Below are 16,157 nucleotides of genomic sequence, written 5' to 3' on the forward strand. Positions count from 1 at the left end.
TTCATGGTATAGCGTTCCGTGAACTCAGTCTTCAGAGGAAATGGGTGCACGTAAGGGCCAAATATATCAGTAACTTGTTGTCATTACACAGCTCTGATTGATTATGAAGGGTATTTTGCTGTATTAAGGGTTTTCTATAATTGCATGTTTGCAATGCAAATGGGGTTACATAAAAGTCATTATTTACAACTGCACAAACCCATAATAACATGTTATCATGTCTGGAAGTATGTAATTATTAACTCACCTCACTATTACAAAATTGTTGTGTAATTAATAACATGACGTACATCATGTGTTATTATGTGAAAACGATATTTACGTTTGTAGTGGCAAAACTAATAGATATAGATAGAGTATCAATAGAAAAGGATGGTAATTTACCAAACGCAATTATCTATACCCATTTCCTAAGGGAGGGTTTTGTGTACCCTTGGGTGTGAACAAGAATTTCGCAAATTTGAAAATAAACTGTTTGAAGTCATTATGCAGAAATAAGAGACAGCAAGAAAGAGAATGTGTTCACATATGTTTGTGTGTATTTGTGTGTCTTTGTGTGTATTTGGGGACTGTAAGCAATAATTGGAAAGTGCACCCTGCCCAGGTGTGGCTCATCCTTCTAACAATGTGTCTCTGCTGAAAACCTTCAATGCAAGAACAGAAGAAAAAGAGAGGAAGACACCTAGGGGCCAACACAAAAGAAAAATGGGATGCAGAAAACTTCAACCAACCAGGCGCAAGACATTGTGCACATTTGGTGGAAGAATAAGAATAGAATAGAATAGAATAGAATAGAATAGAATAGAATAGAATAGTTCCATAACACTAAGTAAAATGCAGGTTTATGCAATTGCTGTATGCTGACAGGTATCAAGACCCTAACATTTATTAATTTAACTGAAAACAAACAGTGAGCTAACATGCCAGACGCATCAAGTGAAGTAATGGTCTGAAAAAGTGCGAGACTTGTGCCCGTACTGATATAAAAAACTAAAGTTTTGACTGTGTGAGAGACAGCACAGTATGGGAACAAGCAGGGAGCTGAGAGAGGATGGAGATATGGAGCAAGTCATTTATATATAGTAAGGCAGGCAAATTCCTCACAAATGTTTGAAATAAATCTGATCTGATACTTTGAAACAGTACCAATGAGCAGTTAGGCAATTTCAAAATGATGGTAAGTTTAGTTCTGCAAGAATGCTTTGGAGTTGTACTGAAATGGTAGCAAAAAAATCCTTGCTTGGAGTGTTTGAATAAAGCTTGGGAAGGCGATGGGGATTCTCAGATGCCTCCTGCAGCTCTGAACAGTAGAAGCAGTTTAGGGATGGTCAGTATAAAAAAGTCAATTACATTAGAAGGCTACGTAACCCATCTAGGAGGAAAAGTAAAGAGCGAGTCAAATTCTCTTTCGCTGAAATGCACCTGAGGAAAGCAGGGTAACAACATAAAATCACAAATGAAACCAGAAAAAAGCTAAAGAGTAAGAGGATAAGAAAAATACTCCAAGACTAATATTCAAAGCTCACATTCAATACAATTTTTGCTATTTTGCTTTTTCCTGATTTCTTCATGGTGCGTTTATTTTACTTAAGTATACACACACACGCACACACACACACACACACACACACACACACACACACACACACACACACACACACATATACTATAAATATATATATATATATATATATGTATATAATCATGCATATATTTCTCTTCGTTTGCAGAGCAGGCTTCAAAGAATGTCATGATCAAATGAATCAAAAGCAATTTAATTGTGGAAAAAAATCTGAATTTCAGAGGGTCATATGTTATTTCAAAAGACAAGATTGAAAGCAAGAAAGAAAAGGGTTCAAATGGGGATCGTGTTCTTGTGTTCAACATTATTTACTATTTATTGTAAATATTGTAAATTATTATTGACTATTTTCACATGCCTGTAAATACATTTTGTAACGGCAACAGCTTTTTTTTTCATGTCAGGAAAGGGTTCCCAAAGACCAACTGTAAGAGGGTTTTGACTCTTGATGGTGAATCGCAGAGCCATAATGGAGAGATCAAAGATGTTTCGCAGAGAGGATTTATCAGCGAGGTCAGTCGGTGTATATAGGTGGACATATCACACAGTTCAAAAGACCCCATCCTTGCCACTCACAATCACACACACATGCACACACACATGCACGCACGCATACAAAGGCTGTGTCTGTCACACTACATCTCAATGGCATGAGTCAGATAGAAGAGTTGTACATACTGCTCACTGAGTTAGCCTTTGGTCTGAACTCTGCCCTGCTGCTTCTTTGGGTTTCTCTGTTCATTCCTATAAGTACAACATTATCCATCTCCCACACACAGATGTCTCGATGAGTGAATGCACTTCAAGCATCCAGCGTGCGCAGGCTTAATGTGCCTTTTTTTTTTTTAAGCAGCAGCCCACAATCATTGAGAAGCTGAAATCGTGTCATTATGGACTAATTAAGGGGAATTAATAGCTAGTTGTCTCATGGTCACTGTTGCACTGACACTGGGTGGGGAAGAAATTTGGTGTATCATCCATTCCATCGTGTTTTTCTTTGCAGGTTTAACAGATTAACAGAATGGTTATATTGTCACCATGCAAGGAGTAATTCTATGTAACAGGCGCGCTCTAAATCCGGCTTAGACTGAGCTATGTGCTCTTCTTACATACCTATGTACATGTAGGTTATTATTCTGCCTATTTGGATCAAATTTCCTATTTTCCAGCTGTCAGGTTCATACTCAGGAGATGTTCAGTGTTCCTGGAGCTTCTATTCTGCAGCTACAGGCCAAAGCCCAGATCTCCTTTCGAGGAGCTACTACAGTATGAAGCTGGAGAATTTAATACCCAAGGACACATGGACAAATCATCTACATAGGCGCGCTGGTTTATAGAAGTTGAAATTACATATAAACAAAGCTGACCGATTCATTACGGTTAAAAAAAGCATCAACCACCAGTGAAGAAATTGTGACCTGGTTTCCTTTCTTTGTACAATTACAATTTGTACAATGTACACTTTGCTTTAAGACAACTTTCACTCACTCTGTTCCTCTTCTGTTATGCCTAAATTAACAAGAAGTCAAGCCAATGATCTCAAATTCAACATATTTCTCTCTGTACAAACGTTGTTAAAATATGACATTAATTCACTGCGTATAGCTTAACATATGGGATGAGTATCATACACCATGGAAGAAACTGTGATGTCTTTTGAATTCAAATTGTGTGTTTCCTCTGGAATAAAAAATGCAAATTATGTTTGACTTCCATACTCATGTCCTCTTGAAAGAAATTATGAAGACGGTTCTCCTGTGACAAATTAGCATAGATTGTAAATGCAACCTCGTTCTCACTAGATAGATATAATGTGCAGGATAGAAAATTATCACCTCAGGATAGCTTATGGGCTCGCTACCGAAAATATGCCTCTGGCTCATGTTGGAAATGTGCTTGTGTTGTATCTGATGGTTGAACAGAGATCTGTAGTTATTTGGGATGGAGGACACAAGTTTTGTGACTGATCATTTTCCACATTAGACAAGCTCAGGCCCTTAGATTCTGATGAAAACATGCTAGTATTCTCACATGCTGAAAAAATGAATAAATAACAAATTTATTCTCACAAACTTTTACAAGTCACAATTTTTGTTGTTTCAATGAGATGCTAACTTGTAGTGAACTTAAAGCTCTACTTTTCCATTTTTCCCCCATCTGAGTATTTTTTTATTGAATGAATTAGGAGGAGACAGGTAGTAAATAGCTCATAAATTGCAAAGGCTTTGTTGCGATTAGGGATGTTGACTATCCTTCTGTGCACTAAATCAAAAGTTGAATTTTAATGGATGGAGATGTATGTGTTCCGTGTGATGTGTTCAGAAGCTGCGTGTTTGCAGCATGTCAGTTGATGAATATACAAATACGATTGTGTAAGCGTGGATTAATTTCAGATTTATGTAGTTGCTGCGGGAATGTTTATGTTGTGGTGAATTTATGTATCTGAGTGACTCCTGGTGGGATAAATGCAACATTCATTCATACAGTCATGCATATTTTGTTGGTTTCAGAAAAATATGTGATGTTTTACTGTCTGTTGCCAGTTTGACATTTTTACTGGTGAAACATGATCTAGATTTCTCAATATAGCTACATCATCATCCCATGCCATATTGCTATTTCGATCTATTTCATGCTCACTACATCAACAGCAATATTGGGGCTAAATAAAATCAATTTCATGTATTTTGCTATTATATTACCGTTCCTTCCTACGCTATCCTCTTTTTTTTTCATCGCTCCCTCATTATTCCTAGATTAAGGATCCTATTTTCATACTTATCCTATTTTCATACTTACTTTTAAATTCATCTTCCATTTTCTTTTAAATAGCCCTTATTCAGTTTGCACTCCTTTAGAATCGGCCTCCGTTATTCCGGGACACAATGAGTTGCAATATGTCTCTCATACATTATTGATCTGTGATTAATTTGAGTTCAGCTGTTATTTCAACTTCAACTCATTAAAAATGGCCGAGAATTTTGCAGAAGGGGTATGCTCTTTTGTAGCATTTTGATAAAAGATTGCATATTTTCATTTTGAACTTCTAGTGACTTAAATGCTATATCTGGCATGCACTCATATTCCAACACTTTGTGGTTACAAGCAGGATGGGAAAATATATCCATATAAATTGAATATTGTTATATGTGATTTCATATTGGTGATTTTCTTTCAGAATGAAAATTGTGTCAAAAAAAGGGGTAGAATATTTTTTTAATTTTTACCAGTGTGTTGACCAATCAACAGTTGACATCTTTCTCTATTGTAATATTATTTGGTTGTCTTCAAGTCATGGGACACATTTCTGAGATGGTGAACAAGAAAACGCCTGTAATGATAGATCTACGAAGAACAAGTAAGAAAATAGCTATGTAAATGAAAATTAATGAGTCAATCTATTCTGTAATATAGTGGTATGTGCCCTTGATTGCCAATGCATTGTGCAAATCTTTGATTTTTCTTTATTTATTTATTCATCGCTTAGGACTTGGAAACTTTGAACTTGGAAAATACTGTGATTTATTTCAGTATAACATTGGGGCATTTACGATTATAAAATTAATTTCTCCATATTAGCCAGTATAATGACTGTGTGTAATACCCCCGATAACATTCCCCTTCATCCCTCGCCAGCCGTCTGTATCACTCGGGAAACGCCTAACTTGGACAGATCCACCAACCAACTGAGCCTGATGCATTTTGACACCGATGGTGCACACATCTGACCTTTGGGCTGTTGAGTGCACTCAAACAACACTTGTGGCACGGGTTTATGTCCCAGAGACAGCCCAATAACTATGTTTTTGCAGCCTGGAGTGTATACCAGGATGTAGCTGCTGCCATTTGGCGCCAATCAAAACTTTCTTTTAATCACCAATCAATACAAAGCTGGTATTGAGGGAAAGTTTTTGGGTGCAAAGGTTTCATTTGCATGTTTGAAAGGTTCTTTAATGTTTTCTCATCTGCAGAATCTAAAGAACAACGTAATGTGGTGTTCGGTCTTACATTTTGTGTAAAAGAGAGACAGTAAATGTATGGTTCGAATAAATGAGTTAATAACAGGCATAAAAATGAAACCCAGGGATTGCACACATATTATACTTTTGCATTATACCACACATTATCATACTCATATCTCGGCAATTTGTCACATTTAAAATAACATATTAGTCTCTTTAACTTTGAAATTATGTGAAATTTCACCCTGTTGCATTGTATGAGTTATTATAGCATGTTTAATTTTCGTACAGAATTACTTCCAATTATTATGGTTTATTGAGCCATATTCAACTGACACATAGGCCGGTAAATTCTCAAACACACGGTTATACACATGTTCACATGACTGCAGAAAAATAATGTTTTCTGTACAACTGTCACAATCATGCCATTTAAAAATAGATTTTTTTTTTGTACATTTATTTTTCATAATATAAAAAAAAAATGCAAACCATTTTTCTAACTAAATATGGTGAATACCATTAAAAGCCCAAAATGTTAAATGATTAATCACAAGATATGGGTTTGTCTTACAATTAATGGTTTTGGGTCCTATTATTTTTATATATGCTGTGGTGATGTCAAACATTTTTGATAACAATATTTTTCAAAACATGTATCACAATGTGAAAACTACCTCAGTGATGTTACAGTATGAACAAACCCTTAAGACCAAGTAGGGGAAGCAATGATGGCTTATTTCGATTTGCAAGGGTTTGAAATCTCAGCACCACCCATCACTTGTTTTTCCTTTGTTTTGTACATTAGCAAAGCTATTATTCACACTAGTTCTTCAACATCAGCATAAAGGGCAAATGATACATAAACACAGGGTGTCACCCCCAAAGTGAAATATCGGTTCCACTATCAAGATTTGAACTGCGTGTCCCCGTGTGAGTCGACGGGTTTTTTGATACATAAGCGGTAATTGGGGCCATAAAACTTAGTTTAAAGACTTACTGCTTGACTTCATCACGCAACGATCCTCATCGGTCTCTCCTTTACGAACATCTTGTTGACACAGAAGAAAACTGATTAATCAAATTTAAGCTCCGCCATTTATCTTCCATGTCCTTTTGTGATGACTGACAACATACTTGCTCTGTTAAGGGGAGCCAATGAAGTGTAAAACAAAAAGGAGAAAGAGAACAATTGCCTATTTTCCAGTTCTTTGCCAGCAAAATACCAACCCAAACAAGTTTCCCCCTGTCAAATGACACGCTGTGATTGAATGACAGATGATAGAGTCAGCATATTAAATGCAAGATATTGATGGATTATGATCTTGAAGTTGCATTCAACCGATATTATTTTTCTAACTTTACTTGACAGCCACAAGAACTTTACTCTGGTGCAAAGTTTCAGTCAGAAGCCAACTGATATATTACTCAGCTGGCTCAATCAGCCAGCATCCACATTCCACACACATAAAGGATTAGCGTATAATGTCTGTAACAAAGTTCAGATGCTGTATCGAAACTTCCACCAAACACCATGTCTGACACATTTTGTTTGCAGTTTGATCATTTTTTGTCACAATGTTGAACTTCAACCATTTGATTTAGAGTTCTGGAGATGAATGACATTGGCAACAGAGCAATTTGTTGCTCACAAATCAAAATCTAATATCTTGCAAACTTCCAAAGAGTAAATCAAATTGGCCAATGTTCAAAATATTTTCAGAATATGAAGTTACACTTGCCTGATGTGGATTTTAATATTTATCAGACATAAAAAAATGAAGTTTTATGAAGGTTTAAGTAACATTCAGTGCAGCTTGCTATTACAGAATATTCACCATCGTTTGTTGAAATGCCCTTAAAGATGTATGAATGCTGATGGAATACCAATTAAATCATCTATCTATCTATCTATCTATCTATCTATCTATCTATCTATCTATCTATCTATCTATCTATCTATCATCCATCCATCCATCCATCCATCCATCCATCCATCCATCCATCCATCCATCCATCCATCCATCCATCCATCCATCCATCCATCTATCTATCTATCTATCTATCTACAGGCAGAAAAAAGGATTTAATCAGCCACCAATCAGGAAATCAGATTGTCGGGGTTGTTCATGAATTAATTGGTAAATTCCTTGTAAAATAAGTATTTGTCACCTACAAACTAGCACGATTTCACTCACAGATCTGTAACCCAGAGGCGTCTCTGTCTCTGTCCTCCACACGGTACATGAATTAATGGCACCTTTTTGAACTGGTTATCATTATAAAAGACAGCTGTTTACAACCTCAAACAGTCACACATCAAACTCCACTATGACCAAAACCAAAGAGCTGTCAAAGGACACCAGAAACAAAACTGTAGACCTGCACCAGGCTGGGAAGACTGAATCAGCAGTAGGTAACCAGGTTGGTGTGAAGAAATCAACTGTGGGAGCGATTATTAGAAAATGGAAGACACACAAAACCACTGATAATCTCTCTCGATTTGGGCCTCCACGCAAGATCTCACCTCATGGGGTTAAAATAATCACAAGAACGGTGGGTAAAAAATCCCAGAAGCACACGGGGGGATCGAGTGAATGACCTGCAGAGAGCTGGGACCAAAGTAACAAAGGCTACCATCAGAAACACACTGCGCCGCCAGGGACTCAAATCCTGCAGTGCCAGACGTCTCCCCCTGCTTACGCCAGTCCATGTCCAGGCCCGTCTGAAGTTTGCTAGAGTGCATTTGGATGATCCAGAAGCGGACTGGGGGAATTTCCTTATCTCCAATGAAACCATAATACAACTTTTTGGTAGAAACTCAACTTGTGTTTGGAGGAGGAACAATACTGAGTTGCGTTCAAATAACACCATACCTTCCTTGAAGCATTGGGTTGGAAACATCATGCTTCGGGGCTGTTTTTCTGCAAAGGGACCGGGACGACTGATCCGTGTAAAGGAAAGAATGAATCGAGCCGTGTATCATGAGATTTTGAGTGAAAACCTCCTTCTATCAGCAAGGGTATTGAAGATGATTCGTGTCCGGGTCTTTCAGCGTGACAATGATCCCAAACACACCGCCACGGGAAATGAAAGAGTGGCTTCGTAAGATGCATTTCAAGGTCCTGGAGAGGCCTAGCCAGTCTCCAGATCTCAACCCCATAGAAAATCTTTGGAGGGAGTTGAAAGTCTGTGTTGCCCGGCGACAGCCCCAAAACATCACTGCTCTAGAGGAGATCTGCATAGAGGAATGGGCCAAAATACCAGCAACAGTGTGTGGAAATCTTGTGAAAACTTACAGAAAACATTTGATCTTTGTCACTGCCAACAAAGGGTATATAACAAAGTATTGTGATGAACTTTTGTTGTTGAACAAATACTTATTTTCCACAATAATTTGCAAATAAATTCTTTAAAAATCAGCCAATTGGGATTTTCTGGATTTTTTTTCCTCATTCTGTCTCATAGTTGAAATGTACCGATGATGAAAATTACAGGCCTCTCTAAGTAGAAGAACCTTCACAATTGGTGGACAACTGATACTTTTTTGCCCCACTGTATATCTCATATCAGTCAGATCCTAGAATAATTATCTTAATGTGATAAACAGTGAACCCAGGATTCTGGATTTTGCAATGAGTCTTTTGTCTCAATAATACACGTACAAAAGTCCTAAAGTTTCAGCAAAACGCGGTGTAAGTTTTTGGAAATGACGATAAATGTGTTTGTTTTGACTGCAGAAACTTCTACTACATCACCATGCTGCGTGACCCAGTCTCCCGCTACCTGAGCGAGTGGAAGCACGTCCAGCGCGGGGCCACGTGGAAGACTGCCCTCCACATGTGTGATGGACGCTCCCCCACCCAGGACGAACTGCCAACCTGTTACAGCGGGGACGACTGGTCCGGCGTGACCCTGAAAGAGTTCATGAACTGCCCGTCTAACCTGGCCAACAACCGGCAGGTCCGCATGCTGTCTGACCTGAGCCTGGTGGGCTGCTACAACCTGTCCTCTATGAACGAGAGCCAGCGCAACCACATCCTCCTAAGCAGCGCCATGAGCAACCTAAAGAACATGGCTTTCTATGGCCTGACTGAGTTTCAGCGGAAAACCCAGTACCTGTTTGAGCGGACATTCAGCTTGCGCTTCATTTCCGCCTTCACGCAGATCAACAGCACGCGCGCTGCCAATGTGGACCTGAGCGAGCCAGTGCGCAGACGCATTGAGGAGCTCAACTTCTTGGACGTGCAGTTGTACGAGTACGCCAAGGACCTGTTCCTGCAGCGGTTCCAGTTCACCCGCCAGAGGGAGCACCAGGAGGTGCGCTTGAAGAGGCGAGAGGAGCGCCGCTGGCTGCGAGAGCAAAGAGAGCAGGGCAGGCCCTGGTTGCCCAAACACAGAGCGGCGGTTAAAAAAAGTGGGAGAGGGCAAGGAGGGTCTGAGAAGGGGGCAGACAGTGACTTCCCCACCACCACTGAGGACTACACGAGCCAGGTGGCCCGCTGGTGAGACTCTGGTCCCTGTGATGAAGAGCGAGGACAGGAGAGAGCAACTTACAGAGGCCCTAACATTCTGAACATTTACTCTGACCGTTGCCCATCCTTTCTCTCCCTCTCCCTCTCTCTGTTTTCTCTCTCTCTATTTGTCCCCGCAAACTAAACTTCAGCATCTGTTTCTTAGCTTTCAGTGCGTTTCGAGTGCTCTGCTGTTTCTTCATGAAAAACATAAAAGTCTGTGTTCTCACAGCAGCTCTGCCTTGAGGTGCCCTTTGGTGTCTTAAATCTTTAAATGCTGCTCATTTGTTGTTTTGCCATTTAATGTCTGCCTTGGTTATTTACCGTGCGTTGAATAAGCAACTGAGCGTGGTCGGGGGAATCAATCAAAGAAGCTGTGGTAATTTTACTACTTCTAATGTTTTTTAGAATTCATTTTCAACATTCACTGAGAAACTAGTGAGTGCAGTTGAACTCATTGTCTATGTTGCAGCTGTTAAAACCATACTCCACTTGAAATGTGTGCTTTTAGGAGAGCTTATGGTTGCATGCCACATGTCCACTCTGTACTTATAATTGGAGAGAGTGATATCCAAAAGATGTTGCGTAAGCCAAAGGGAATAAAGGAGACTTAGCGGGGGGATTTTATTTTTAATGCCATGATAATGAACTTTTCTCTAAGTACCATAGTATATGCATGCGGAAACTAAAACAAATAATAGAGGACTGTTGCTTTACTGCTAATCTTTTTATTTCTTTAGTTTACAGTGCATCACAAATGACTTATCACAAGTGCAATACCTTGCAGACTGTAAAACCTGCTCCCAAAGACAGCACAGTATGTACACATAAACAAGTCAAGGCTACGAAAATCCCGCTTAATAAAATAAACCTTCTCTTATGTAATCAAGCACTCAAATATTGTGCGCTTAAAAAAAATCCATATTTTCTTAGTGACTTATTCTTAAAGCCAGGGGTGGTAGAAATTAAATAAAAGTTGGTAAATAGAACAGGTGATGAAATGTGTCAGTGAGGCTCGGGTGTGGCTTGAATGTGAATGAGATGATTGGCATTCAGTTCTCATGCTTCTCCGCATCACACCGGCTGCTTTTACATGTTTGTCGAGCTGATGGCACGCTGGGTGGTGGAGAGGGCTGATAGCAGCGGAGTGCCAGCCTCCAAACACCGCCCCATAAAGCTGACAAACAAACAAACAAAAAATATCTGTCATTTGTTCTGCCGGATAGTTTCCAGTCCTCCAAATCCAATCAGTGCAACATTACATGAAGATGAAAGGGGGACGTTTTTATCTGGTTAAATAGGCTGCAGTGGTTGTGACGCTTTTATGCCTCTTATCGCGTTTCCCTCAAAATCACTGCTTATCTAATTAAAATTTTCGCTAACTGGAGTTAAATTGCTGCTGTTGTTTTAATGTTTTAACAGAAACCATATTTCCTCTTGCAGTTAACTATCAAATACCTCAGTATCTTTTTTTTTTATTCAATGATGATCAGTGTTTTATCTCGTTTAAATGGCAAATTTGCTTGACGGATACAGTTTCAGTTGTTTTAGCTCTTCAGAGGTAAATGGACGCCTCCATGTCCATTTGAGTTGAGTGAATATGATGAAAGACAAAGCCAGATGTGCTGCACGCTGATAACTCTTGATCAAGTGTTTCTAATGTTTCCGCTGCAGTTCTCGATACGGAATCGCATTGCGCATAATTCAAAACTAAACAACTGAGTTAATCAGTTTGTTTCAGAAAAGAAATTCATTTTTAAAAAGCATTGTAGTGAACATTGTGATTAAAATCCATCCCCATACATGTGTAGGTGTGACTGCCTTGCAACCATGCAACACTGATAAAGAATCGTGCACGATCATCCATTGATATAGAATGTCACCTAACAAAGACCTTTACGAGATGAAAAATAGTCAAGATACTCCTTTCGCACGAGAAAAAATTGAACCCAAGACATTTTGAAGTATTACAGTAATAGTAAGCACGGATGTGAGAATTTTTAATTGGTGAAGTCCGGAACTGGACAATATATCATTGTATGAAATATACAGATAAGCTGCCACAACACATGTGGATTTACTAGGAATACTAAGAAGTGAGATAAATAACTGGATTTAATTTCAAATGTTTGCTCAAATACCATGAGTAAATTTTTCAGTATGTATAAATATCCTGATATTATGATTATTTTCCATATTCATGCTACACTAACTAATTAGGACACTGCTCACAACAGAACTGTCTCAAACAACATCACTTACACATCTGCTTTCCCTCCTTGAACTCTTCAACATTGTAGCAAACATGTGATTTGCTCTCTTTAATTTAACTTAAAAAAAAAAAAATCCCATTAAGTCAAGTGAGGCTGTATAGCTGAATGTTTTTGCAGTGTGGTGTAAATAGGTGAAAAGGGATACTCACTTCTCCATGACTTTTAATCATACTGCCATTCTCAGTTATGTATGACATAGCACTTGTCAAGGGAGCGTTTGGTCAACTTTTACAGCAACTCCATGACAGCACATCTTTAAAAAAAGACAATGTACCTGTACTTAAACTATTTGTGCTTTTTGTTAATTCAAACTGTTGCTAAAGTATGGCTTTTGTCTGATGGAAAATGTTGTAGCAACATCTTGGTGAGACCGGAGGGGAGCTTTCTCGGTGTAAAAATTTCTATGTACATGTTAAAAGTTGTGTGATGAAGCCATTTGGCGTGAAATATATAATCAGCCATTTCTCTTGTCAGACCTAAAAAAAAAAGAGTGACCTCCGCCTAATATGTTAGAAATAAATGCATTGAATGGTCCTGACAGATGTGCGTTGTTTTGTATTGTCACTCTGTGTGTTGTTTGCTCTATAAAACATGCATTCTGTCTATATATTAGTGGTACAGTATGTGTGTGCGTGCGCACATGCATGCGTGTGTGTGTGTGAGTTAGAGGGTTTCTGCAATTCTGGGTGAATATTTCCATTAATGTATGCAGCATTTGGCAATAATGTATTAGCAACATTAAAGAAAAAAAATGACTGAAGGCAAAAAGGCAAAAGTTGCAGCATATTCTTATTAACGGTTAATGGGAATGCTCACTATTCAACATATTTTAAATATTTAATTTGTTGTGGGGGGGGGGGGGGGGGGGTTACCTGATAAAGTAAATGAGTGTTGGGTGCTTTGAAAGTTCCTAATTAGAAGTGAAACTATGAGTGTTTCTCTTCATAATTTTTATTAATCATAATTTCTACTTCTATTGATTTGTTTAAAAACTGTGTCAGCATGTATTTGAGCCAAATGAAAGTCATAGAATTAATATAATATCTGCAAATAAAGTGGCATATTTCCTTCTGGAAGAACCTTCGAATGGTGCATAGTAGGTGCGTTTTGTGGAATACGACATTCATACACCATAGAGTGATCGACGCATTTTTTAAACTCATGAGATTTAAAAAACTCCAAAAAATTAAGGCAACATTAAATTTAACAAACAAAAAAAGACATTTTAAATTCCAACAGCATAAGGGAATGACTTGCTGGACTTAGTTGAGTCTGTTACACTTGTACCTCATTACATTACCAACACAGAGATCCGTCTGCTTCCCCTTGGGTCATGCTGTTTCATTTGCCAGCTCTTTCTGTAGTCCCCTATAGCGCGTCATTTCCCTACAGATGGTATGTTTGTATTATCTCTTTTGTCTAACCATTGAAAATGCTTAATGACTCGAAAAAGAAAACAGCTGTATAAGAAAGACTGCGTTCCTCTTTCTTTGCTTTTACAGTCAGTACAAAATCTGGTGCTTGATACCAAATACTTATGCTGGCCGCTGCATATTCAGATGGTAATCACCACAACACAGAGAAGGACTCATACAGGATCATATGATGTATAATTACCCCTATTTCTCTTCTCGCATATCTTGCATTTATCAGCTCGTCTTCCAAAAAAGAAATGCAAAACACAAAGGAAAAAAAAAACACAAAAGTTTTAGTAAATAATAAGTGTTTTTTTTTTAAGATTCCTTGCTCTGATCTTACAATATCAGTGCACAAGGAGACTTTCAAAGAGTTGCTCTGTTTATAACTCTGGTAAGCCAGAGCACATTGAATTCATAAAGATGGGTATTAAATAAAACACATTAAAATTGCTCCTGTTTAACCTCATCCATTCATCCTGCAACTATAACGTATTTGTTCGGTGGTATTCTTAAATAATCCTGAATTACCATTGGATGCTTTTACTGTTTTTTAAATGTATTTTCTATTGAGATTCCGGGCTGAAATCTTCATCTCGGTTCAACCGTTTACTCTCATCGAGGCTGTGGCTTTACAAAAGTGTATTAGAGAACACTGACATCTAGTGACAAATACTCAAAGTTGCACCTTTTACACGTCGCTCGCCAGGCTCTCGCCCTTCCCATTGTCTGTTGTGACGTTTTACATAAAAGGAACATTTTTAAAAAGAAATATTGGACAAATGAATGTGTTATATACAATGGTTAAAAGACAAAATAATGTTGATTAACAACGAGGAAAACACAGATAAGGGGGGAAAAAATGGCAAAAACTCAATAATTCTATATATCAATTCTGTTAATTGAACAGACATTGAGTCCAAGCAGGGGTGATGAGGAAATATTTTGACTTCCTTCATATACAAAGTGAACAGACACTTGTTTACTTGTAGAGTATTTTGTACAATAAAACAAGGGGGCGGGTAGCCTTCTAAATGCATAACGCATAACACATATATAAACTGTGACTTACCCAGGTCAAACCTCTTTTCCCCAGGAAGTCATTTTAGAAAACTGTTTTAATAGTCATACGAATTGACCACGGCAGGGTACGCTTGGTAGATGACCAAGTGTTCAGTTCGAGTCTAGATATACAGACACAGATTTCCTTTGACGATGAAATAGAAACAAAATAGAAAATTCCAGACACAACAATGTTGGAATGAGATGAAAAAGGTAGATTGGATGGACTTTATATGGCACGTAGGTGAATAACAAGAGGGGTCGGGGTCAAAAGAATGAAGGGACTGCTGTTTTGTCTTTGTTCTGATGCCTGACTCACTGTGACAGTGACATTTTCCTCAGAGGGAGCAATATGTTGACCTTTGCATAAGGCAACGGATGTCTATTTTGCTGAAGAGCAGTGTCAGTCTGACAGATCAAACACATCTCACATGTCATGTCTCGAGAAACTTGAAACATAAAGAACGCGTCACTAAATTATCCGTGCATCTATTTTGTTCTAAAGAATGTTAGAAAAAGCAATGTATTACATGACACATCTGATCTCCAATCGATTTCTAAGCATCGTGTTAACCACATTTTAAATGATGCTAGTTGATGGATTAGTAGCCATAAAAAGGTCACCCAATTACTGAGCTTATAAATGACTGCAATGATAATGTAGTAGCAGTTTTAGACAAAGGTATGACACGCCAATGTGAAAATACATGTCATTTTGAAATTCACACTGCTCTCTGAATTTATCAAATAAGCCACATAATACTTGTTAGTTATCAATATGCTTCTGTGTTATGAAATGGAACAAGCAATCAATCCATCCCATATTTTTGCAACAAAACAATATATCTAATCAACATTCACAAAGCTCACCATCCACCTTTTGTGTCAGCTCTAATCTAGGTTAGCATCTGTCTAATTTGACCTTGAGCAGGCCATGACACCAATCTATTGTGCGCATTAGCTTTTTTCTCTTGACCATGCCAAATAAATGGCTTTTTTTTATTGATACTCCTAAAAGTCATGCATTGGCTTTATTTCTTGCACAAATAACATGCAGGATTGGTTTAATTTAGCGTGCAAAAAAGTGATATCTATCTGTTAGGGTCAAACAGATAGAGAGGTGTCTGGTTAATCAGAGATCAACATGTGTAGTAGAGCACGTTTCAACAAAAGAAAAGAGAAAAGGGAAATAAAATTACATGATTTTATTGCTGTTCCCTTAGTAACAAGAAAACCCTTGCCCTCTTCGCCTCTTGGCATTCGAGTGGATTGAACCACTATGAATCTTTAGGTGGGGGTGTTGGTGCATACAACAGATAAATATGAACGTTTTATTTGCTTGTATATAA

At 38.2% G+C, this 16,157-nt stretch overlaps 1 protein-coding gene across 1 annotated transcript in view; it reads left to right on the forward strand.

Annotated features, from left to right (window-relative positions):
* Positions 1 to 12,865, forward strand: part of hs6st3b (heparan sulfate 6-O-sulfotransferase 3b) — a 73,398-nt gene extending 60,533 nt beyond the window's left edge. The window contains exon 2 of the mRNA XM_086145659.1: positions 9,285 to 12,865. Within this exon, the coding sequence (XP_086001785.1) occupies positions 9,285 to 10,053 (769 nt within the window). The 3' untranslated portion in view covers positions 10,054 to 12,865. The remainder of the gene's footprint in view (positions 1 to 9,284) is intronic.
* The last annotated feature ends 3,292 nt before the right edge of the window (positions 12,866 to 16,157 follow it).

The sequence above is a fragment of the Fistularia commersonii genome, chromosome 4, assembly GCF_037954325.1.
Source record: "Fistularia commersonii isolate RoL2024-O1a breed Wild chromosome 4, RoL_Fcom_v1.0, whole genome shotgun sequence".
Classification (NCBI taxonomy): domain Eukaryota; kingdom Metazoa; phylum Chordata; class Actinopteri; order Syngnathiformes; family Fistulariidae; genus Fistularia; species Fistularia commersonii.